Source organism: Patiria miniata, unplaced genomic scaffold (genome assembly GCF_015706575.1).
Source record: "Patiria miniata isolate m_02_andy unplaced genomic scaffold, ASM1570657v1 HiC_scaffold_25, whole genome shotgun sequence".
Lineage (NCBI taxonomy): Eukaryota > Metazoa > Echinodermata > Asteroidea > Valvatida > Asterinidae > Patiria > Patiria miniata.
In genome coordinates this window covers 5,757,043-5,783,243 of record NW_024037064.1, presented here as the reverse complement: position 1 = coordinate 5,783,243, position 26,201 = coordinate 5,757,043, and the positions used below count along the sequence as shown (strand labels likewise).

The following is a 26,201-nucleotide window of genomic DNA, read 5'->3' as shown; positions in this document are numbered from 1 at the left end:
GGCGGAAGGGGAGGGGGGCCTATGGCCCCCCTGCTGTTAAAAAAACCCCAAAAAACATGTTATCCAAGAATTGTAAAGACATTTTACAAAAAATAAAAGCAAGATGTAAAGAAGAAGAAAGACCAAAAAAAGAGAAGAAAGTGGAGGGAGAGACACAATTAATATGACAGTTCACGTCATGACCGTAGCCTGCTAGGATTAGTTGCACACAAGACTACAATTATTATTGGGAGATTATTATTGGGGCATCTGTCATACTTTTAGTTTTACTAAAATTAAAAAGCAACTGGATCAAGAACTGCGACAAGACAGCGTGCGGCGCGAAACCTATGTTCTTAAATATGTTGAGAATGCACCCAGACCTCTCTATAGCATGCAGGACACACGGCGGACAAGCCTTCGGCATGGGCGTCAATCGGGGGGGGGGGGGACATATCCCTAAACATTGGACATTTTTTAAAGTGGGGGTAGCATATCGTTTGTCCCACCCACTTTTTTCGTCCCCGAATAAATCTTTTAGCCTAGCTACTACAGTTTGGTTTTAGAGTTCTAATGATAGCTGATTCAATGACTCAAAACTCGATGTTTAAATGATGATCTTTTGCTCAAAAAAATTTGTTAAAGTGGTCAGATTTTGCCTGAGATCGCACCACAGAATCCAAAATTTTCCTGATTCAAGTTTTGACTGATAACTTGAAGGACGAACTCAGCATCGAGGCCGATTCTATGAAGTGTTGTCACACTTAACTTAGTGTAGGGATGCCCCACATACTCTAATTATTGTTTGTGTAGTAATATGTGCATTTTATAATTATCCATTATCAATGTTATTGCTAATTTAATGTTACGTTGTTATCTTTATCCGTGATTTTACAAAATGTTTACAAAATGTATTCACTTGACTTTACCGCCGTTTCTGCTGAAGTGACCAATCACAACACCTCCCTGGAGGTCACACACAACAAACGAACTTCAGCTGATTTTAATTTTGTGAATGTAGTTTGTGGTATTACTAAAGTAGGGCACGTCGTCTAAGGTTTCATATTGTTAAAATACCTTTTATTTTCTACCTTCGCTATGTTAAAATTCCAGTTGTCAAAGACCAAGGCTCTGATTAATTACTTAAATTTTTCACTGGAAATGAACTGTACGTTTTATTTGATACCCCTCAGACCACGCAGGCTGCACGATAGTGCCTGCCCAATTTTTACAGGTGGCCTTCGGGCCCAGCAGTCGGCAATAAAGTCATGTGAACACAGAGAAGTTGTCTGGCTTTGTTTCTTGTTGCCCTCACCGCCTTGCTTGGACCTACACATCTGAAAGGGCGACCCCCCACGACAGCAGCAGTCCCTCTGACTTTGTCAGACCCCTGCTTCGTCTTAGACCCCCCCTTTCATCAGCCGATGGCAACAACCCCATACTAGGGAGATGTTGGAGATGCTTGGTGAGAGCGCTCACTGCATTCGAACTGAATGCATTGTTATCAAGAACGAGTATGCGTAACTGTAAATCATGTCCAGCAGGGAGGATCTTCTTCAGGTCCTCCACGTCATCATCGACCAACCCGCATCCAGATAGGTTCAAGCTAACCAGGGATGACGGGATGTGCCTAACATTTCGCAACCGTGCATGCAGGTCAGTGTCCAACAGTGTGAGCGAACTCAACCTGCATCCTTCCAGTGCATTCAATAGACCAACAGCCTCACCTGGTGATCGTTGGGACATACACAAACCAAGCTTGCCTGTTTGTTCGCGTATGCGGGAAAAGCTGTGTGAGACAGTCTCCAGGTCCATCCATGACTCCCGCACGATGTTAATGGTGACATCTAATTGAGCACGGTGCTGTTCATCCACCACACCAAGTGTTTGCTCAAGGAGGCTAAGCTCCTTCCCCCCCTGCTGCTGCTCAGACAAGTGGTAGTTAACAACTACCTGATAAGCTGACTCTATGCTGTCACTCAGAAGAATTCCCTTGAGAAAGGTAAGCTCCTGCTGTCTTACGTCCATGTAAAAATATGTACGTTTAAGTGGCGGAGTGACATGTTGTAAGTAGTAGTTCAGTGATTTCAGGTCTTCGTAACTGTTGCAGTGTACAGCAGTTGGTCTGACAAGTTTGGCAGCCAACTCTCCTGAACGAGACTCCAACAACAACCACCTAGCCAATATCTGCGGTTTCTTCTCGAAATCTAGCCTCTCTGATTGCACATTTTTTATGTGATCCAATATGAGACCAGCAGCCTGTCCTGATCTACCGCAACAAAATCTCAGCAGATATCCCATCGCATGAACATTGTGTTCTCCAATCTGCTTCAACTGATCACGGAATTTGTTTTTGTCATCTTCGAGCAATTTCACCAGGTGACATGCTGCAAAGTATTCTTGGATGGTCTTGTGGGGAAAAGTGACCAACACCTTTACATCCAGACCACACGTGAACGTTTCACGTTGAACGAAACCCACACGACAACCCTCAGCTAAGGAAGACTGACAATTCTGAAATTCAGTTTGATCAAACATGAGTCTTTCCCCTCTGGTGTCTAGTAACCCTTGCAATGCAACACGCCCCAAGTCATCAATGATGGACATCATGGTGGACATCACCTGTTCATCACTCATATATTCATTGTGGCGCTTGAAAAGAACCACTGCAAACTTTGCAAACAGCTCAGTCATTCTCTCAGGCAATGACTTTTGATTCTTCCAAACAAGGCACAACATCTGGGAAACGATTGGAACTTTGGACATTTCCCATAGCTGTTGATTGAATTTCAGATATGAAACCAATGCCTCTCCCATGTCGTCATCATCATCAGGAAAGTTTAATCTGATGTACTGATCTCTGTCTTGTGGATTGAAGCCACATGTCTCCACCTGGGCAAATTTTGGGTTACACCTGAGTACTGATTCGACCATGTGTGGTCGGGTTGTGACCAGCACAAAACTTTTAGTAAGGACTCTGTTGTGTAAGATATCCTGAACCCTGTACACGCCCTCCTTAGATTGCAAAACATGAGACGGAATTTCATCCACTCCGTCCAACAGAAAAGCAGTGCGTGATTCATGATCAGCAATGAACCTTTTCACTATGGGTTTTGTCAGTTTGGTGTCTTGAGCTAGAATTTGGTCAAATATGGCATCCAAAACACAACTAGATTGCTGCATTTGCCTCAGCTTTATCCAAAGCACAAGATCGAATCTACCAAGAAGGGCTTTTGATCTAAGTGTGATGGAGAAGTTTGCAACCTTCACTAACAGGGTTGATTTACCCATCCCGGCCCCACCAAAAAGAAGAATCTTGATTTCCTTAACTTTTTCCTGATTGAACAAATCATCCAAGGAATTGAGAATGTCATATAGTGCTTCGTCCAAGATTAAATTTCCTTCTGGTAATCTCACCGACCTCCCTGATTTTGTTTTGCCTGGAATGTTCTTTATAAGACGTAGAGGAACAAAGAATTCCTCAATACCGACTTGACGTGTTTGCAGTGTAGGGTGTGCAGGAATAGTCGTTGCAGTTTGCTTGTAGTTGTCAATAATTTCCTGTTGCAAATCCTCAAAGGTAACCGGCCCCTGGAGTCCGGTGATTTCTAAAGGAAATCATACAATTATAATGAGTAATTTTGAGGACAGATAAACACGATTCATCAGCTAAATTCAACAACGTGAACAATCTGCTGGTTGATTTTCCAAGTCCTCGCACCACCTATTGTTTTTTCTGCATTCAGGTTATTTATTTTACCTTTATCCACATAAGCATTTAATTAGTTTTAGTTTCCCTTTAATTGCAGTAAAATGTACACTTGCAAATTTTGGCAAGTACTGAAATTTACGTATCTCTATATATATTTTTTTAAATGAGGCGCCCGACGATAACAATATTGATAAACCAAATAGTTATCTGAGGTTGATGTTATAGCCGTCCCTGAGAGTCTTCAATATACACAACTTTAATGAAGTCAACGAGAAAATTTTGATCACACCATAAACTGGTCACACCATAAACTGATCACACCATAAACTGCATCATGAAAGGACAAACTGTAGTTGGCAGTAAATTCCAACAAAAAGGGCGAAACTTTTGGACAATACTATGTGCTGTTTTTATTCCGTTATTGTCAGGAGAAATTTCTCTGTCAAACACCCACTGAACCAAACACTTGTTCATTCGTGGACGTATTGGTGGCTGCACGAGGACATGAGACCTGACCTTTCTTACCCCATCCCCTTGGCATGCTGGCAGTTTTTATAATGTCAGTGTCCCTAACCAAAATGGAAGATTTCTATTGTTTTATCAAAAGTGACCTTGACCTTTGACCTGTCGGCCCGAAAAGCAATAGGCTTGCTAAGACTATCCAGAAAAATCCAGAAACCAAATTTCAAGTTCCTAAGTAAAGTATTTCTCAAGTTATCGCGTTGACAAGATTTCTATTGTTTTAGCAAAAGTGACCTTGACCTTTGATCCGTCAGTCCCAAAAGCAATAGACTTCTGAAGACTACCAAAAACAACCCACACACCAAATTTCAAGTTCCTAAGTAAAGTGTTTCTCAAGTTAACATGTTGACAGGATTTCTTGTTTTAACAATATAGTGACCTTGACCTTTGACCTGTCGGCCCGAAAAGCAATAGGCTTGCTAAGACTATCCAGAAAAATCCAGAAACCAAATTTCAAGTTCCTAAGTAAAGTATTTCTATTGTGTAAATCAAGGATTTTCTTTTGTTCCTCTTCCCTTTTCCTTTGTTTGTACACTTACTTTTTCGCAACAGGTTTTGTACACGTTTTCCAACCGAGGAGTCCTTGATTCGGTTTCTGTCCTCGATTCATCGATGATGTTGCACTTGTGTGTCCTCGATTTACACCATAAACAAACGCGCACACACAAACGCGTTCACACCATCAATCGTGGACGTCCTATTGTCCCTCTTTTGTTTGTACTTTGACTTAGGAAGACTCCCATATGTTTTGTACATGACCCCAATCGCAGACGTATGCTAGGAATTGTAGGTGATATTGTTCTCTGGTATTTTTCGTCCACAGTTTGAATGCTGAACACACCCAGACATTTATATACTTAAGGAGTTGTGAGCCTTAAACAAGCAGCTATTCATGTTATACCCCACCCCTAGCTATTTTAACGGCTAGAAAAAAGGGTTTAATCCATCATTCAATCATACCTACCAAGGCTACAAATGTCATGAAAATAACAATTGATGTGGTTCATTCTGATACCTACCTATCAGGTCTTCAGCTATGTCCCTTCTGCCGATCTCTATCAGAGCTGTGCATAACACGTTCCTCTGATCCGGGCTCGTGGATTGTTGGCGCCTCCATTTGACCAGCATGTTGAAGATCAGGTTCTCTGTCTGGCCTGGGTCATCCATCATGATGTGCTTGATCTCTGCAGCGCTTAAACCGAGATGTGTAGCCAGCTGCCGCCATTCAGAGCCAAGCCTCTTAGAGATCTTGCCTAGATCAACGTCACTGATACCTGCAAACAGACACAAATCAATTAATACGGTAAACAACATTTCTGTACAAAATCTTCATGAGGTTTATTACTTAGTTCAACAGAAGCTCTTGTTTATTGTAAACAAATCTTACGCTTTAATATGTTCAGCACGGCAACTTTGGACACTTATGCAATTGTCCCATTCAATACCGACAGCTCTCCTCTTCTATGCCTTGCCAGTCAAATGAATAAACGTATACGCAAACGCGAGGGGAGTTCTCGGAATTGAACGGGAAATTTTTTTTTAATAGCATTCTTTTTTTTTTAAATAGCAACCTATTTTACCTCTATTTTACCTCAATTTTTTAAGAAGATATTTTTTTACTATTCTATTTTTTCGCTATTTTGGGGGGTGGTGAAATACAATGGAAAAAAATAGATTTAAAAAAAATGTATTTTCAATAGGAAATAAATATATTTTTTTCTGTATTTTATTTCGACCTGTGGTCCCCCTTGTTTCAGGTACTCTGCTATGCTATATATTGTGCCTAATAGCGTCAATGCAAAGGATGGAGGGGAAGGATGCTGTCAGGGAACCGATATCAGGGCCAGGGGAGTCATAACATGCAGGGTTTACAGACAAATGTTTGTGTCTCACCCGGTCTTGGCTGTAGTTGCGGTGGTGGTTGTTGTGTTGGTTCCTGCTGGGAAAGCTGTCTGCTGCCGGACTGAGTCATTTGTTGATCATCCCTCACTCCATCAGCCGGTAGTTGTTGGGTTGGAGCTGTGCTTGGACCAGGGTTAGTTTGTGTCTCACCCGGACTTGGCTGTAGTTGCAGCGGTGGTTGTGGCATTGGTTTCTGCCGGAAAGGCTGTTCATTACTCGACTGAGTTTTTTGTTGATCATCTGGTAGTTGTTGGGTCAGAGCTGCCTGACTGTCTGTTACTGTGGTTACGGTAAGAGCAACCCACAAACCAAATTTGAAGTTCCTGAGTAAAATATTTCTCAAGCGTTCATGCTGACAATACATGTATTTCTATTGTTTTAGCAATATTAGTGACCTTGACCTTTGACCTGTCGGCCCCAAAAGCAACAGGCCTCTTAAGACTCATCAAGATTGACGGACAACCCACAAACCAAATTTCAAGCTCCTAAATAATTATTCTCAAGTTATTGCATTGACAAGATTTCTATTGTTTTAGCAATAGTGACCTTGACCTTTGACCTGTCGGCCCCAAAAGCAATAGACTTCTTTAGATTACCAAGAACAACCCACAAACCAAATTTCAAGTTCATAAGTCAAATATTTCTCAAGTTAACACGTTGTCAAGATTTCTTTTGTTTTAGCAATAGTGACCTTGACCTTTGATGTGTCAACCCCAAAATTAATAGGCTTGTTAAGACTATCCAGAACAATCCACAAACCAAAATTCAAGTTCCTAAGTAAAGTATTTCTCACGTTCTCTTGCTGACAAGAGTTAACCTATCCAAAACATAACACACACACACACGCACTAGCACATTTGTTTATGGTGTAAATCATGGATTTTAATTCTTTTGTTCCTCTTCCCCTTTCCTTTGTTCATACCTTAACTTTTTCACAACAGCTCTCATTAGTTTGTACACATTTTTCAGCCGAGGAGTCCACGATTCGGTTTCTGTCCTCGATTCATTGCTTATGTTGCATGTGTCATTGACTTACACCATAAACAAAATAATGCAGAAAAGACAGACCAGCAGCCGATTTCACAAATCTTACGTAATGGCGCAACTCTGCTTGAGCCAAAATTTATTGCGTAAGTAGTTGCGCAACATATCACTTATGACACATTTCACTTTTATGACACATTTCTCAGAGTCAGATAGTGCGTAAGTCCGCAGGTTGCGCAACAAATTATGACGTAACTTGCACCATCATTTTAGGCGGCCTAAGTTGTGGCGTAGCGACTGCTCTTACCAGCAAATCAGGACTGTCATAGAGCTCATTGCACAACTTAATTACTTTAAAGAACCGTCATTTTTCAAGTACAAACAGTCGGTATCTCCAATCTTACAATGCGAAAACGATGTTAACGAAGAATCCTGTCACACAACGCGGCTCATATGAACTCGCAACTCTGGACGCCCTCTACCGATTTCTTTTGTTTGAGCTATAAAATAAACAGCATGAGTTTGTCCAAAGCTGATGTAAAAATGAAGTTGATTGGCCAATGTTAAAGCCCGTCCATTTCAGCCTAAAGTTTTTGCGCTAATCAGAAGCGTTGTTTGAAACTGCATTGGAACGTGTACGATCAACAGATGATAATCGACCTACTCCGATCGCTGTGCTGCCAACTTGCTGTTTCTCTCCGGTAAGTTCTCCCCTTTACAATTCCTCAGGGACTCTAAAAACTATATGATACTAAAGCTTACAGTATTAAAGATTCTCTGCATCTAAAAAAATATGAAGATACTTTATCAGAAGACATTGTAGATGTAGAAGCCCGCAAAATTGTCTGCAGCACAAAACACTAATAAAGTACAAAAACGTCCATCAAAATGCAGACATTTCACACAGAACCGCAGCACAGTTTGCCCCTATACTCCGTACTTTACCTCTTGACATACTCACGTATCTTGGGCACAACTAACATAGGTGGATTCTGTCGGTTTTTAGGCCAAAATGATGAAAAATATGCCCTTTCCGCACTGAGCCAACCGAACACTTGAAACGTGCACGCATATGATCGAGCGATGATTTTCGGTTCGCTCGGAGCGCGCCGCGGGGGGTACGGTACAGGCGAAATGATAGTATGTGCATGCGTACAAGTGCATGTACCGTTCCCCCCGCGGCGCGCTCCGAGCATTTTGATGGACGTTTTTGTACTTTTTTAGTGTTTTGTGCTGCAGACAATTTTGCGGGCTTCTACATCTATGAGGCTCCGCTCACGCGGAGCCTCATAGTTCTAGGAGTACTTGGTGAGCCCATCAAAGCCGTGGCGGAGAAGACGTGGCCAACAGCAAAAGCTGTGGTGATTTGAGACAATAGACCGCCCAATCAGAGGAAGTCTGAGCTGCCATATCTTTAGCCACATTTATCTCATTGCCAGAGCTTACTTTTGCCACCAAATTCGAACTACATGTATTTTGTGTTAAAAATCATGTATATGAATGTACATGTACGTATGTTAGTTGTTCCTGATAGCCAGTGTAATTGTATTGTGTATTTTGATGTTTTATATTGTGTGTTATAATTGTCTTTTATCCATACGCCTTGTTTGACGTGTGTGAAATAAAATAAAACAGGAATACATGTAGATCAATTGTGTTTTTTTTAGTAATAAATGAAGTCACCCCATCAGTACTTGTGTCGCCAATTGTTTATGTTCAACAACCACTTCCTCTTATGCAGCCTACTCCCCCACCCCTGCTTGAAAGTGGGATATTCCATCAGCTCATTGCCCTTCTTCATGGATGAACGAACACCTCACAGACCTTGTATGAGATAAGGGCACACACGTAACTCTATGGGCAGATGCACAGCACTTGTTGAAGCTTCTTAAGTGTCGAAATTGACTTTGAGGAATTCATATGTCAACTTTTTTTCCCGAGAAAATTTCGCGATAAAGTATTCAAAATGTGACCTTTTTGCTAAGGAGTTAATGTCAAAAACCTGAAATAAAGCATGTTTATTGTTGTGTAATAAACACTTCAATTTTGAATCATTGATTTCTCTGTTTGCTTTCTCTGCTTTCTTGTTTCAAATCTGCCGGTGTTCTAAGTCCCATAACTTCTGAACGGAAGGTCCTATTCACATGGGGTTTTCACCAAATATAAACTGAAATACAGCACTATTCAAAAATGTAAAAAAACAAAAAACACAACATTCGATAAGGGCCGACAAATGACTCATTTAGTATGATCGCATCACATGTTTGTACATTTGGCCTGAAGACTGCTGACCCACCTGCCACCATTTTCTCGTGTTTCTTGTCAATCTTGAGGATTTCTTTGTAAGTCGTAACAGCCGCCTCATAATCCTTCAGTCCCTGCTGGGCCTTGCCAAGGTGCACTAATGCCTTGACGTTGTTTGGTTCCAACTGCAAGGCAGTCCGGCAGTCCTCCATTGCCTCTGAAAACTTTTCCAATTTGTTGTAAGCCTTGGGGGGGGGGGGGAATAAGTGAAAAGAGTGGATTCAAATTTGCCACAGTAGCGTTGTGTGTCTCAACAGGATAACAGGTGTGTTGCCTGGGATTAATCGTCTGCCTTATGCGCAGTACTACCAAAACATACAAGTAAGATGAGTTGGCCTTGACTTGATTACCTGTGCCCTGTTGGTGTACAGCAGCACAAAGTCTTTTAGACGTTCCAGGCCCTGCGTGTAGAGCTCAACAGCTCGTGTGTAATCGCTCTTCTGGAACGCTTGGTTCCCCTGATCCTTCAGAACCGTCGCCTCTGCTTTACGCATCTTGCGATTCTCTGCGCGTTCATTGGCGTCTGCTTCCAGGGCTCTCATGACATTATCTGAAAATAAAGTTGATCGCACGTTACATAAAAGAATAGAGTTGACAACAGTCATCCCCCGTTAACCCTAAGGCCAAAAAAAGGTTTCCGGTTTCTGGTATGGAGCTTGCCGCAAAAGTTGTGTGGCGACGAATTTTTTTTTTATTTACCCCACTTTTTTTCTTCTTCAAATGTCGGCTGATTTGTTGCAGATGCCACTTCGATCCCCTTCAAACTCTCAAATTATCCTTTAGAGTCAAGACAAAAATCAGGGAAAACGGTAATGTCAGACCATACAGCTACATGGACATCGTGCATGAGCTGCCAGGCTGCATGGTCATTAGTCTGCTCCCTTACATATTATTCCATTTTATTACCATTTAAACACAATGACCCTAAAATAACCTCTTTCGTCCAAAAATGCGATTTGAAGAATCGTCGTCACAATTGTCTTCGAACATCACCAGCAATAAAACCTAAAAGTTTTAAAAGTTACAAATATTCAACAAAGTACTTTTGAAGGTCGGTCTTTTAAAAAAAGTGGATTTAATAAATCATATTATTAGCCTAACCAGGGTTGCTAAATAAAGTCATGTCAAATATAATTCTGTCATCTTCTGTGTTGTTCCAAACTGTCGGAAACTGCTGTTTTTGGATGAAACAGGTTTTAGGGTCGTTGCGTTTAATGGTGATAGTGTTTAAACTGTTGAGCAATTTCAGTAATTTTTTCAACTATAAGTAACTAATGAAATTGGCTTTCCGGTCATTGGTGCTACGTACATATTTGTTTTTAATATGAAATATATTTTGGGGGTTTGGGTTCTGCTTTTTTTATGCACCCTGTAGTAATGATCCATGGCTACTATTATACCCTAAAGTTGTGCGCATTTAGTTTTCCCAGGGGCAGATCAAGGAAATTTCGCAGGTTTTTTTTCATCAGCAACAAAATCTGAAAATGTACACAAGATTTTTTCTCCGGCCGCTGTAAAATCAAAAGCTGGGGGGGGGGGGGGGATCCGCGCCTGTTTTCCCCAGATATCAACAAGTAGTCTCGCCAAACGTCATTATTGATGAGCTTCAAATTCACAAAGTTACCCGTACTTACTGGCACATTTACCCTAACAAAAATAAATGGAAAATCATGGGGAAAATGAAAATGTCTTAGTATTTAGGGGGAAAAAAAACACGGGGGGGGGGGGGGGGAGGGAATGAGGTGTCCGTAGATTGGGCTAAAAATTAGGCGAAGGGTTACCTAACGTGTGAGACTTGAACAAGTACAAGGAAATCCCCTTGCAACAACTCCTGCTGGAGAATTAAGTGCCTGTTCCCGGGGCATTTCCTACCGTCAAACCCGGGGATTAGACCCGGTCGTAGTGGCGGAAATATCATGCTTGGAGTATTGGTTGGAGGGTGATTTCCCGTAGAACGACTTGAGCTAAGTTTCTTTTACTTTACTAGTTTTGGCGGAGTCCGCCATTTTTGTATAAGCACAGCGAGTATGGTTCAATTATACGTGTTGACGCTACGTGTCGCTGAAAAATACTAGGAGTCTTCTTTGTGTTACAGGGCTATTTAAGGGACATGTGGTGGGCACGGAGACTGTGGCTTGGGTGCTATTCTTTTCAGGGAGGTTTGTGCGCATGCGCACTGACATGCAAATGTAGGTAAACAGAGGTGAAGTGTTTTCTGAAATGGAATAAACAGTTTATACACTAGAGCTGTTGTCAATGTAATATTTGACCAAAATATCTGGTGTAGACATCCCTGTTGTGGTATTGTCATGTACAATTTTCGAGATATATGATAAAAAAAATTAGGTTTTTGATAAAAGTGTCGTGAATTGAGATAATAAATGATAAACTACACATCTCCAGACACTACAATGGTAGTCATCGTATAGATTAACCATGCATGAAAACATAGCTGTATAGACCACATTTGCGCTTACCAGGTATAGTTTTTGAGATATTGCCAAAAAAGGGATTTCCGGTAATGGCGGTGCTTTATTACGTCATTTCGGAGCTTAGGCCACGCCCTAGACCCAGCAGCAATGCATTTTTGTGATGTTCTCATGACACACTTTCACCCTATGAGGTCGACTGTTCCGGCACTTTTCGCATGAATGAATGTTCTGGGCTCCTAGTCTATACCTATCAGGTCAAATGGAGAAAAAAATGCAAAGTATCTCACTGACAATCTCTGATGAACAAAAATCAAATTGGAGCAACCATCGCATTGTATACCATTCTGAACACGATACCACACACAGAGGCCCCCTTCAATAGGGGAAAGCATTGTGCCAGCTATTATTCAATTCATCCGTTGTGGGGACAGGGCAATAGGTGCAATTGTTTCTTTATACATGTTAGTAAGGTCATTTACCTTCATGCACATGTGTGAACATATCATGTGATTGACATATATCACATGATTTCAAAGATTTATGAAAAAAAAATTATAAATTATAATGAGTAATTTACTTGAGTAGTGATAAACATGAGTCATTACAATTCTTAAAGGGAATGTACATCATTGGCTTTTGCTTTAATTTCCAGAAATGAACTATTTGAGGGATAAGTATAATAAATCAAATTATTGTTGCATTGACATGTTTGAAGTTTTGTGTTCGAAAATGCTGGAAAAGCCAAGAAAAACAAATATGTTCAAGTGGTCTGGTTCCCTGACTCCACTGAAAAGTAGGGATCAATTTATAGATGCCGGAAAATTGTACGGTAAGGGAACCAGTCTAGCTGGCCTGCCCCCATTCATGAACATGCAACCAATAGCAAACAAAATTTGGACTGAAAAAATGGTAAATTTGGAGCAGCAGTTGAAAAATAGTCAGGTTTTTCCAACGGTGGTCGGCCGACCACCGTTGGAAATGTAAACAAAAATACCATTTACTTGAAAATGACTTCACACCAGGTGCCATAATTTTACAGGATGCTTTAGACTGTCATTTACCAACATCCTGTAAGAGCTTTCGTAAAAACTTGGTAGGTTTATTTTTTGATGCTTGCAAATGTTGTGTTCTCCCTTTAAGCTGCAATTCAACAAAGCCGAACAGTCTTGCAGGTCCACTTTACCAAGTTATTTTTTTTCTGCATACAGTCATTTTTTTACCTTTATCCATATTAGTATTGAATTTGTTTTCGGTCCCCATTTAGTGCAGTAAAATATTCACTGAGAGATTTTGCCTAGGATTGAAATTGACAATTCTTCATTTTTTTATTTAGCGTCCCAAAGATCACAATATTGATAACAGCAAGTGCATGAGGTTGATGCAACAAACAAATAGCCAGACTCTTGTAAACACTCTTCAATTGAACACAACTGTGATGAAGTCAACATGCACATTTTGATCACACAATTGGACCAACTGGTTGATGAAATGCCGAACTGTAGTTGGCGGTACGTTAAAAAAAAAGTAATACAAATATTGAGTGGATCAGCGTGGAATGGGAGGTATATTATCGCAACGTAAAATCTGGACTTTTCCATTTCAAGAGGCGAAATACACATGGATCCTTGTCATTTGATACATTTGAACTTTTATTTCAATACAAAATTGGTGAAAATGTATTTCTCTCTTCCAAACCACAAGTTCACGAAAATGTTTGAACCCAACGCTGTAGCGCTGGCTCTTTGGAACAATACGCGCTACGCGCTACGCGCAACGCTGAGGAATCTTAAATCTTAAAGGTAATACAACATTTGCTTTTGTTGTGATTTTCAGAAATGGATGGATTTAGGGGGTTAGTATTTTATAGCAAATATTGTTACACTGACTTGTTTGAAGTTTTGTGTTCATATAGACGCTGGAAAAAAACCAAGCACACAATCATGTTCTGGTAGTCTGGTTCCCTGACCCCACTTAAGATGCAACGGAGCAATTTATAGACGTCAGGGAATTGCAAGGTCAGGGAAGCAGTCTAGCTGGCTTGCGCCCGTTCATGGGTGTGTAATCGATCGCAAACAAAATGCGGACTAACTAAATATGGTAAATTGGGGGCAGTATTGGAAAAAAAATTTTTTGTTCCAACGCTGGTGGGCTGACCAGCATTGGAAATTGATACAAAATACCACTTTTCTTGAAAATGTCAACACACCAGGTGCCATGATGTTACAGGCTGCTTTAGACTGTCATTCACTAACAGTCCAGTAAGGTATTTTATAATAATTTCGTTGTCTTATTTTTTAATGTTTGCACATGATATACTCCCTTTAAACAGTTATTCATATTAACAAAATGTTTCATGTGATTTCTTGTACACCATATGTTAAGTAAATGAAACATACCTAGCTATTTTAATGGCCATAAGAAAAGGTGTTTTGCTTCGTCATTCAATCATATGTACCAAGGCTACTAATGTCATGAAAAAAAAAACCAATGAAAGTGGTTCATTCTGATACCTACCTATCACGTCTTCGGCAGTGTTTGTTCTCTTGATCTCCATCAGAGCTGTGAAAAACACTTCCCTCTGATCCACGCTAGTGGACTGTTTGTGCCTCCATTTGACCAGCATATTGAAGATGTGTTTCTGTGTCTGGCCTGGGTCATCCATCACGATGCGGTCGATCTCTGCAGCGCTTAAACCGAGATGTGTAGCCAGCTTCCGCCATTCAGAGCCAAGCATACCAGAGATCTTGTGTAGAATAAGGTCACTGAAACCTGCAAACAGACACGAATCAATTAATGGGGTAACAATAATTATTACAAGAAGATCTCTACTATGTTTCGATTAAACTTCAAATGTGAAAGCATTGATGTTACTGTTTCAGATTCTTATATAGATACCAGGCCAATTGCTTGGTACAATAACTAGCGCAGCATATTCGACATTAAATGGGACTCACTGTGTATAATATAGCGTGCTCGAAATGGCCTTTACCTTACTTGTATGTTGCAATGGTTCTTTTGATTTGAATGTTTATTTATCAGAGAAAATGTCATTGTCTCATTGAGTAACATACCTTGTATTGGTTTTCGTGATAATATGCCTGGATTTGAAGCTTAACATGGAAATGTTTGCCACCTTCTGTCTCATAATAGTTTTGACCGTGTGTGTGGCCGCACACGTGGGTCGAGGTTGACTGCACACGCTTTAAGGTGATACCATTGTCCACAATAGATATTTTAAACTGTGTATTTACATTTTTGATCCAACAATTCTTGTTAGTTTATGTTCTAAAGTAGATAACAGAAACAATAATTGACACACAACACAACGTCCAATGCAATAAATAATCTGAAATAAAATAACCATCACTAGTTGTTTTGAAAACACAAGTGGACCGATTTTGTTTTTTAAAGGGAAGTCCGACACTCCCCAAGGATAATTCCGTTAACAACGGCTGCATGCGCACTGTGGTCATTGACTAAACGTGGTTGCAGAAAAAGTAGTTCCAAGCAGGGCAGTTGCTTTGTGAAATAACTGGTAAAATTGTTTCGCCATTGAAGGGGATCATGCTCAGAATGGTATATATTTGATTTTATTCATCAAAGATTGTCAGTGAGTGAGATATACCTGGATGCTGTGAGCTAGATGAGGTTTCAATATTTTGTCTGAGCATTGACAAATACAAAACATTAGATCTGAGCGAGAATGGAAATACATGTATGGAAAAAACCAAAACCCACCCGCTTTTTAATCCCCAGTAAAATCTAGGGCATATTTAAGGATGCATTCAGACTTGATCCCTTACCTTTCTCAACACTTCCCCAAAAATAGGAATGCAAGCAGAAAAAAAAAACCAAACATGAAAAGACATAAATTATGAAACTCAAATCGAAAGTAAAACTTCAGTATGTTCCTCAACAAATGAGTTTATAACAGGCATTTGTCTTTGATATAGTAATGCAAATTAGTTTTAATGCGATTACTTGTTTGCCCCTTTCAAACTTTCTTAGGACCAAAATTTAGTTTACAATACAAAACTCATGCACCTTAAATAGTTAATTCATGTAAACAAATTGTTTCATGTGATTTCTTGAATACCATTTGTAAAGTAAATTAAACGTACATGTAGCTATTTTAACGGCCAGAAATAAAGGTGTTTTGCTTTGTCATTCAATCATATGTACCAAGGCTACTAATGTCTAATGATACCTACCTATCAGCTCTTCAACAATGTCCGTTCTACCGAGCTTCATCAGCACTTTGTATAACACCTCCCCCTGTTTGCCCCTCCATTTGACCAGCATGTTGAAGATCTGGTTCTCCGTCTGGCCTGGGTCATCCATCATGATGTGCTCGATCTCTGCAGCGCTTAAACCAAGATGTTTAGCCAGCTTCTGCCATTCAGAGCCAAACATGGCAGAGATCTTGTACAGATCAAGGTCACTGATACCTGCAAACAGACACGTATCAATTAATAGGGTAAAGGAAGCTTCTGCGAAAAAAACCTAATAAAGTTTCCTTCTGATCCTACTGATTGTGCCTCAGATCAGAATACAGGAACAACTTTTTTTGCCTGGGATTGGAGCTAATTGTCCAACCATATGCAATGTTTTCCAAACAGAACCGATTGTTGCTCAACAATTTCATGGGATCGCCCTCCCTTGTTTTCAAGAAATATATATTCATATAATACCCTTTCCTCTGTCTCATCGCTAGCTTTAACGTTATATTTTGGGACTATTTAACCATTCACCCATTTGTGATTATCTATACCTCCTGTTGTTATTAACGATGTCTTCATCACTTTCTCTTCATAGCTGTCTTCAGCGTATTCGGTTGGATCACTACTGTAAGCCGTTGTTGCTGTGCTGCTTTCTCCAAGTTGGTTATGCTGTACCTCTTCCATGCTGCTCGAGTCCTCTTCATCTGTTAGAAAAAGTAATTCAGACAATGAAAGAGTTATTTTTAAACATAATTTAGAAAAGGAGTCAGATTGTAGTTTTAATGTTACAGCATTAGGCTACCTTTCTGCTGGTCCTTTTCCAATTCGTCAAAGAATCTGCAGGCCCGATCGTAGTCTCTTTCTGGTATAGTTGCCTGGATAGCCAAGTCACTCTTATCTTCAGTTGTCAGTTCATCTGTGATGAGAATCTCTGTCAGTTTCTTGGCGAGTTCTCCAGTGGTGTACATACTCCAGAGTTTGTTCAGGCCCTCCCGACTCTTGAAGCGAACAACAAATGTCACAGACCCAGATGTTACTTCCTCAAGCTCCCCGTCACAAGATTGTATGAAAGCTGAGAACTGCTTCAGGATATAACCCACTCCCTCTGTGTCACGTAAGGTAGTCATGGCTGTCCAGAGAATTTTAGTCATGCCACTGTCCTCGCTACCCTGCCTTGTTACTCCTGTTTCTATTGACATTTTTGGAAACCCTGGGGGGGGGGATATAAGGTGACACTTCTTCATTATCACAAGTACCGGTAGTTTGATATAACAAAGGCTATGGACTCTTCGTGTTCCTAGCAACCCTACATTCCGTATAGGAAAAACACGGCCTTCTGTATACACATATGCTAGTTAATACTCTTTATAATAAGTAAGATTTGAGGCTTTGCATGGTGGAGATACTAAATAATGAAAGGTTGCGGAAACCCCATGTGCGAATAATTTCTCAACTAAGAGAATGGTTCTGAAAAGAACCAGAGGTATAAACTCGACGTTCTGGTCAGTATGCTCTGACCGTCTTGGTCAGAAGACGGTCAGAGCATATTGACCGGAACGTCGAGTTTATACCTCTGGTTCTTTTCAGAACCATTCTCTTAGTTCAGAAATTATTCGCACATGGTGTTTCCGCAAACCTTTCATTATTTAGTCTTTATAATGTCAGTTGGCGTATACCATGGGACCGCTTCAAATCTGTTTCTCTTTTGCATTATGCATATTTAAACCGAATTTGTATAAATTATGGATGAGGCCGCACCAATTTTGCCATTTTAATTGCTCGGACACATTTTTCGACATATTGTTTTTGGCTGTAGAGGGAAAAAAGATAAGAAATCAGAGTGCAGTTTATGAAAACTTGAAATGAATTCACGATTCTTTCCGACTGGGCCAACTTAAATATATGATGTCGGCCCACTTGGCGATGAATATGCATGTTCAGTTTGAGGTGTCTAAACTGCATTCTGATTTTTCATCAACCTCAGTTTAAGCGTAGCTTGTAATCTATATACTGAGGGTTCAGAATGTGGTTTTGACCTGAGCAAGAAACACCAACAGACCTCAAAATCAAATCAAGCAGCCAGTTGAAGTGCTTTCACATAAACAAAAATCTGTTCTTTATACATATTTATCTGACGCACATTTTTCTTTTCAATTTCATCTATCGCTAGTACTTATAGTTCCATATATTTTACTCTTTTCACTGTCATTGTTTGACAATCTGGACATCTGATCGTTTTATTACATTAGGGTGATACACGTTTTTACGCATATCTCGCTATTGAGTGATTGGCTGGCTACTGAGTATGTGGCTTTTCGGTTGACTGTATGATTGAAGCGAGAAAGAACAAAAGACTAGGAAGGAAGCAAGTGAGAGAGAAATGACACATTGATATTTGGAACATGTCTTACCTGAACTTTCTAATGTAATGTTAAAGTTAAAAGTCGAATGATTATCATCTCCCACGATGACAGGACAATTTTCGCCCTTGACAGAAACTACAGGTCCATGACCTGGTTTTTGGTGTGTTGACCCTTTCAGTCCATACTCCTCGGATGATTGCAAAGTCTCTTTCTGAATGTCCTGATGTGTTCCTCCTGCCTCTTGCTGATTTTGTCTCTGTCCCTCAGATGATGAGGTGCTTTTCAGCTTGCTTTGTTCTTTAGCCCCTCTTTCTTGAACTTCTTGGTGAGATTTGTCTCGATGACCAACATCTCCCTGTCCCTGTCTTTCAGATGATGTAGTTCTTCTCTGCCTGTTCTGTTCTTTAGCTCCTCCCATTTGAGCCTCTGGTTAAGGATTAATAACACAATTTTTCATGTGATTTTTGGTATTCCGTAGATAAAGTAAATTCAACACAACTCGCTTTTTTAACGGCAAGAAAAAAGGGTGTTTTGCCTCCTCATTCAATCATATGTTTCAAGGCTACTAATGTCATGAAAATAACGATTGATGTGGTTCATTCTGATACCTACCTATCATGTCTTTAACAATGTCCGTTCTGCCGATCTCCATCAGAGCTGTGCATAACGCGTCCCTCTGATCCGTGCTAGTGGATTGTTGGCGCATCCATTTGACCAGCATGTTGAAGATCTGGTTCTCTGTCTGGCCTGGGTCATCCATCACGATGCGGTCGATTGTTGCTGCACGTAAACTGAGATATGTAGCCAGCTTCCGCCATTCGGAGCCCAGCTTGTTAGAGATCATGCGTAGATCAAAATCACTGATACCTGCAAACAGACACAAATTATTTAATACAGTAAAGAACGTTTCTGAACAAAACTTGTATATTTCTTGTATATTATGACCGTTAAGATCGGGCTAAACATGAAAATTATACAATCTTGCATATATCTTATGCTATCCAAACCATTAACTCTAGTCACTGAGGAAGCAAAAAGATTTCAACCTTACTAGAAACACCTTTGTTATAAGTACAGCATCTAATTATAGAATATTGAGACACATCTGACACTCAGCAATAGGTGGGCACAAGGTCAGGTGTGGGGTCAAGACTATTTTTAAAACATGAATTGTTCTGGTCAAAATTATTCAAAATTGATGTGTTTCCCCTTCAAATGTTCTTAGGACCGAAAGTTGGTTAATAATAAAGGAGTGGTGAGCCTTAAACAGACAGTATGTGTAGTTCATGTTATTAAAAGTGTTTCATTATAAAAGGGCCCATGTAATGTAATTATTTTGAAGCCATCCTTGAAAAGGGGCCTTTGTGTCCCATTATGCTATTAAAATTTGCATATTAATGAGCAAAAGTGTAATGTCATTGCATTGAGGCAAAAACCTCAATGTTACAGCTATTTCAGCACCATGATTTGCCAGAATTGGGGATATTTTGCTGTTGTCAATTTTGTTTTCCCTGGTGATTCGTTGATGTTTCAGTACATGGCAGGAGGCCAATGAACAAAGTTTTCATACAAATGTTTTTAATGACCAAGTAATGGGTTCACATTTTGAACGAAAACCTATCAATTTAACAGTGTCTTCCTGAAATGACATCACAGCAACAACGCCCTAAGTTGTCCTGAAAAGCATGGAACATTATATGTTTAAAGAAGTGCACTTTTCACCAAATGTTACCAAAAGGGATGTTAAACAGTTTTCATACAAAAATAGAGGAATAGCACAGTGCACAAATTGTGTTCCCAAGTACAATTCATGTCATTGCGCCTTTAATTTAAGGTACACCATAGGTAAAGTAATACAGTTTATCCACAGATCCTTATAAAAAAGCACACCTTACTATTTTGATGGCCATAAAAAAAAAACAATGTTTTGCCTCGTCATATGTACCATGTCATGACAAAAAAATTGATGTGGTTAGTTCCAGTGATGTAGTGCCTTGATGCTAGGCCTTGGCCTTAAGGCTGCCTTAAGGCTGGATTTTAGGGCCTTGGCCTTGGCCTCGAGGCTTGAGGGCAAAAGCCTTGGCCTTGGCCTTGGCCTTGAGGGTTCAGGGCCTTGCAATTTTGAGTCAAGGCTCTTCAAGGCCCATAGATTTTTGCATTTTCCAGATAAATCTGTTCGAAATTTTGCTGTTACCATTTTAATCGTATTACCATGGAGGAGGGAAGCACCCTATAGATTTGTGTGTTGGGCACACTTCCACTTTTGTAGCATCACATTTTGTTACCATTGTAGTAGATTTGCTGCATAAATATTCCGTACACTTGTGGGGCTAATGAGATGATCACTTTAATTGCATATAACTACAGAATAGATCTGATGTCTCCCTGATACATGTAAGTGCTAAAGATTTGCATGTATCTGTTTTAGATAATGCTGATATTTCTGACCATGTTGGGCCAGCAAATAAAAATTTCCCAAATCAGTTTCTTGGATCCCCCTTTTGTTACACTTGGGAGAATTGTGTGTCAATATAGAAGTAAATCATTATTTTGTTTAGTTAAACCATATTGAAGACCTGAACTTATACTTTAATAGATACAGGGCAGTCATAAAACGGTGTAGGCCTATGTGAGCATGTTGATTGCAATTAAAGAAATGTTGTTCTTCGTAACGAGCAATTCGTGATGATAAGGGCGGATCCAGGGGGCCCAAAAGGGGCCATCCCCCCCCCCCAAAAAATACGAAACCATTTTTTTTTAATGTGACGTCGTAATAAAGGCAGGCAATGAGTACACCACCATCTTTTCCTCAAAAAACATCGGTTAAAATGGTCAGAAATTGCCTCAAATCGCACCACAGAGCATCTCAAATCCAAATTTTTTCGGGGCCCTTAAGCGGGCCCCGAAGCCCAAGCCGTAATTTTTTGACCCACTTTTTTGTGGGGGACCAAAATTTCTTTGCCCCCCCCCCCCCAAAATGTGTTCTGGATCCGCCCTTGCGTGATGATGTGTCACTCATGTGACTTTAATTAGTTCTATATCAGAGGTCATTTCATATAACAGGGCCTTGGCCTTGAGGGTTAAGCCTTGGCCTCGAGGCTTGAGGGTCAAAGCCTTGGCCTTGGCCTTGGCCTTGAGGGTCAAAGCCTTGGCCTTGGCCTTGAGGGTCAAAGCCTTTGCTCCAACACTGGTTAGTTCTGATACCTACCTACAAAGTCTTCGGCAATGTTCGTTCTACCAATCTTCACCAGAGCTGTGCATAACACTTCCCTCTTTTTGCGCCTCCATTCGACCAGCATGTTTAAGATCTGGTTCTCTGTCTGGCCTGGGTCATCCATCATGATGTTGTCGATCTCTGCAGCACTTAAACCGAGATGTGTAGCCAGCTTCTGCCATTCGGAGCCAAGCCTCTCAGAGATCTTGCGTAGAACAGGGTCACTGAAATCTGCTAACAGACACGAATCAATTTATACCGTAGAAACAATTATTACCAGGAGATCTCTTTTGTGTTTAGACTGTGTGTTTACATTTTCAATCTAAAGTGCTAATCCTTGCCGTTTGTCTGACCTTCATTCACACAACAGAAATAATTGATACACAATACAAAGTTCCATGATATAAATAATCTGAAATAAGATAACGAAACTTTTTGCAAAATGTTCAGTTTCGAAAACTTGAGTAGAGTGATTTTTTTCAAAGGGAAATCCGAGATTCCCCGATCCCCCGAGGATCGTTCCATTCCCAACTGACGCATGCACACTCTGATCACTGACTAAAACTGGTTGCAGAAAAAAGAAGTTCCATGCAGGGCGGTTGCTATGTGAAATAGCTTGTAAAATTTTTTTGCCATTGAAGGGGCTCTCTGTGCGTGGTATTACATGTATGCTCAGAATGCAATGCGGTGGTTGCTCCGATATGATTTTTATTTATCAGAGATTGTCAATGAGTGAGATACTTTGCATTTGTTCTCCACCTGGGAGTAATTTGGTTTGTGTGATGAGACAGCTGGATGCTGTGAGGTCAGGGAGTTGAGGTTTGAAGAGTTTGTCTGAGCTTTACATCACATAAAACATTAGATCTGAGCGAGAATGGAAACATGAATAAAGATTACTGATCATGAAAAAAACCCAACTTTTTGCCAAAAAAAAAAAGATCAGGCTAAACAGGAGATCTTTAAAGTCAGGCTAAACATGAAAATTATACAATCTTGCATATATCTCATGCCATCCCAACCAGTAACTCTATCACAGTGGAAACAAAAATATTTCAACCTTACAAGAAACACGTTTGTAATGAGTATGGCGACCAACTACAAAAGATATATTGAGAAACATATGATACTCGGCAATAGGGACAGTCACTAGAATGAAAAAGGTTATTAAGTGCACAGGTGTTCTTGTTCTACATTACCCCCGAGGACAGACACACAAAGGGAGAAAAAAGGATTCTTTCAGTCCTTGGAAGTTGGGTCTTTTGTTCAAAAAGGTCCTCTGTAGTAGGTTCGTGTGCTTAGTCTATGGAAGAGTGTTATATTAAAGGGACAAAGGGAAACACAAAGCATTGTCCTTGGGAGTATAGTAATTCAAGAGTGTAATGCACAAGGTTATGTGTCAGGTGATGACAATTTTGGGGGCTAAAAAACTATGAACCCTTCAGGTCAAAATTATTGCTGCGATTGTGCTCTTTTCAAATCTGTAAAAAAAAAAAAAAAAATGACCAGGGTTGACAAACGACTCGTTTAGCTTGATGGCATCACAAACGTGATTTATTAATTTCAGGTATACCATAGATACACAGAGCTCCCAACATTCAGATTTCAGAAATAGTACTTTCATCGCGCCGGTATTGTTCGGCGCGTCACCATTTAAACAAAAAGGCAGTCAAATCCCGTCACAACAGTACGATACTACTAAGTAATTCCCACAGAGTGTAACCCATTCCATTCTATTCTTGTTTAATGCTGACAATGAATTTTGTTTTTGTTTGTCCACATTGATACTGTTTGGCAATATTTTGCTATTGGGGAACATCTGGGAAAAAATGTTGCAACCTGACGCCAATTTTTTCTTCATAATCTCAATGAAGGTCATTCATTGCAAAAAATGATGATAAGACATGAATCTGGGACTGAGAAACATTTCAAATTTTGTTAGAAAATTCCTAGAAAATGTTCTTGACTCTCCATAGACTTTGTACACAACTGCGTAAGTAGCGTCAGGTTTTAATATTTTTTCCAATGTTACCTCGGCGTTTTATATCAACGTGTCCAAGCTGAAGCTGGTATGGTGAGTTTCGGTGTGTTTTTAACATTTTCTGCTGACTGATCATGTTTACCCATTGCGATGTGCTTCTGGCGATCATTTCGACTGGCGTGACTCACACAAAAATCCGCGTTCCACAGCGTACAAATACCAAAATAATCTGAACATATGCTTCAAAAATATCTGCCGTGGCTTTGGCTGTATTTTAGATTGTTTGGTAGACATATTTCCAACATACACTACCACTGACTAAACAGGAAAACAACTCGATGAAACGAAGCATTCCACGGTACGTAACGTTAAACCAAGATGGCCGGCGTGTACATCCCGACCGCGGGACAACTAGACCCGTGGGACAACTCGACCGGCGCCTCGCCACCATCGTACCCCCGCAAACCAAGCCGCGATGTGTACATGCACGGCGCCCATCATGCATGCCGCACCGTCCAAGCAAGTCGAGTTGTTTCACGAAAAGCATGCCTGTGCAGAAAAACATGCCTGCGCAGATTGTCACTGTCATAGACTGGCTACCCGTCCTTCGGACATTATAAGCGAACTCCTTACGTGAATATAAGGCGGGAATGGCACTTTTTTTCAATGAATATTTTTTGTTAAAACAACATCGTAAAAAATTGTAAATTTGAAGAATGAAACCGTAAAAGCCTAAAATGGGTGGAAAATAGTAAAAGGACGCCAAAATCATACATGTTGGGAGCTCTGGGTACATGCAGCGCAATACAGTTAATTCTCCCTGGGTTCCTTCAATAAGGACGTACACATGCATGTAGCTATTTTGATGGCCATAAAAAATGGTGTTTTGCCATGTCATGCAATCATACGGTATGTACCAAGGCTACTAATGTCATAAAAATAACGATTTGATGTGGTTCATTTTAATACCTACCTATCATGTCTTCGGCTATGTCCATTTTGCCCATCTCCATCAGAGCTGTGCATAACACTTCCCTCTGTTTGCGCCTCCATTTGACCAGCATGTTGAAGATCTGGTTCTCTGTCTGGCCTGGGTCATCCATCATGATGTGCTCGATCTCTGCAGCGCTTAAACCGAGATGTGTAGCCAGCTTCTGCCATTCAGAGCCAAGCCTCTCAGAGATCTTGCGTAGAACGGGCTCAGTGATATCTGCAAACAGACATGAATCAATTTTTACGGTAAACAACATTTCATGTTTCTTACTTCGTTCAACAGCTTGTTTATGAGTAAAAATGCTTACGCTTATGTTCAGCACGGCAACTTTGGACACTTATGCAGTTCTCTTTCTGATTCTATTGATTCTCTTTGTCTCAGATCAAAATGAGAAGAACGCTGACTCACTGTGATAAGTTGGTGCACATGCAGTGTTTTTCTTTTGTAGACATTATGAAAAATGTAATACATAGTTTGTCTCCAATTCGTCCACTCATAAAAAGTTGTATCTGGCAAAGCGGAATATTAAAAAGTACTTTCTTAGGCTTTATAATTTACCTGGAACTTGGGGGTGGTCATCATCCAAGTTTGTTTCTGAAAAGAAAATAATATCAAATGTATAGATCTGCATTTGCCTTTACAGTAGAAATAACACTGTACTGTGAAAAGACACATACAAATCAGAAGAACGCAAACTATGGCTAAATAGGTCAGCTAATAGAGCACTGGAACGGTGATTCAGATCTCACTCTAGTAAAATTACTTAACTAATCTGATTTTCTTTTCTTTTCTGGTAACCAGTGCGATTGCCTACTACGCATGTGCATTTAACCTGTCTGTGAAACCTCGCGTACATGCACTTGGTAAACAGCAAAATTAGCGGCTGACATGTAATGGTGAATGGACCAGTGAGAACTCGGCTCTCGATCATGAATAAGTATGAGGTATAGTACTATGCGTAATGACAAATAACACTGTACCATGTGTACTGTGAAAAAAAAAGCATTTACAAATGAAGGCACCTCAAACACAGAACTGAGCACTGATGGAATGGTGATTCAGAGGTTGTCTGTTCAAATCTAGTTAATGTCTTTACTAATGTGTTTTATTAAATAATCAAAGAGAAAGAGATATAACTTGTCTCATCAGTGTTGGCGGGCAGCAAGCGGCCAACAAAAAAATTAAAGTACTAATTCCGATTCGGATCGATTCTTCTGTCTCATGTCAAAAAATTAATTAGAAATCTGCTAGTCTGCTTAAAAAAAATCAAAAACAAAAAGATACCACTTTTCTTGTCAGTGAAATTCGTGTACCCCATCAACGGCCAGAAAAGGAGAGTTGGGGTGACCTAGACTGGTTCCCGATCTATCCACTGCGTATTTCGAATGCTCACGCGAAGGCGCAGTGGCTATAGCTTTTGCACATTCAGGAAGTCGTGCGTACTTTGCGCGCGAACCAGTACAGTACAGTACGCGCACGCTGTGTGTCCCGTCCACGGAGCTCTCAAAAGAGGTAAAAACACACCCTCTGAGATCTGAAATCGTTTTATTCTTAATATCAAAATCGCGCATTTTTCTTTATCCATTGATATATGTTT

General features: G+C 40.2%; 1 protein-coding gene across 1 annotated transcript; it reads right to left on the bottom strand.

Annotated features, from left to right (window-relative positions):
• Nucleotides 1-1,825: 1,825 nt before the first annotated feature.
• On the bottom strand, nucleotides 1,826-25,922 carry LOC119732970. Its single transcript, XM_038206554.1, is given in 16 exon segments — nucleotides 1,826-2,270; nucleotides 2,272-3,587; nucleotides 5,233-5,487; nucleotides 6,107-6,394; nucleotides 9,396-9,588; nucleotides 9,754-9,953; nucleotides 14,350-14,604; nucleotides 16,047-16,283; nucleotides 16,607-16,759; nucleotides 16,858-17,265; nucleotides 18,467-18,844; nucleotides 19,031-19,285; nucleotides 21,627-21,863; nucleotides 24,584-24,820; nucleotides 25,163-25,198; nucleotides 25,889-25,922. Coding segments are annotated over 16 exon segments (4,542 nt in total). The 3' UTR covers nucleotides 1,826-2,210.
• Between the last annotated feature and the right edge of the window lie 279 nt (nucleotides 25,923-26,201).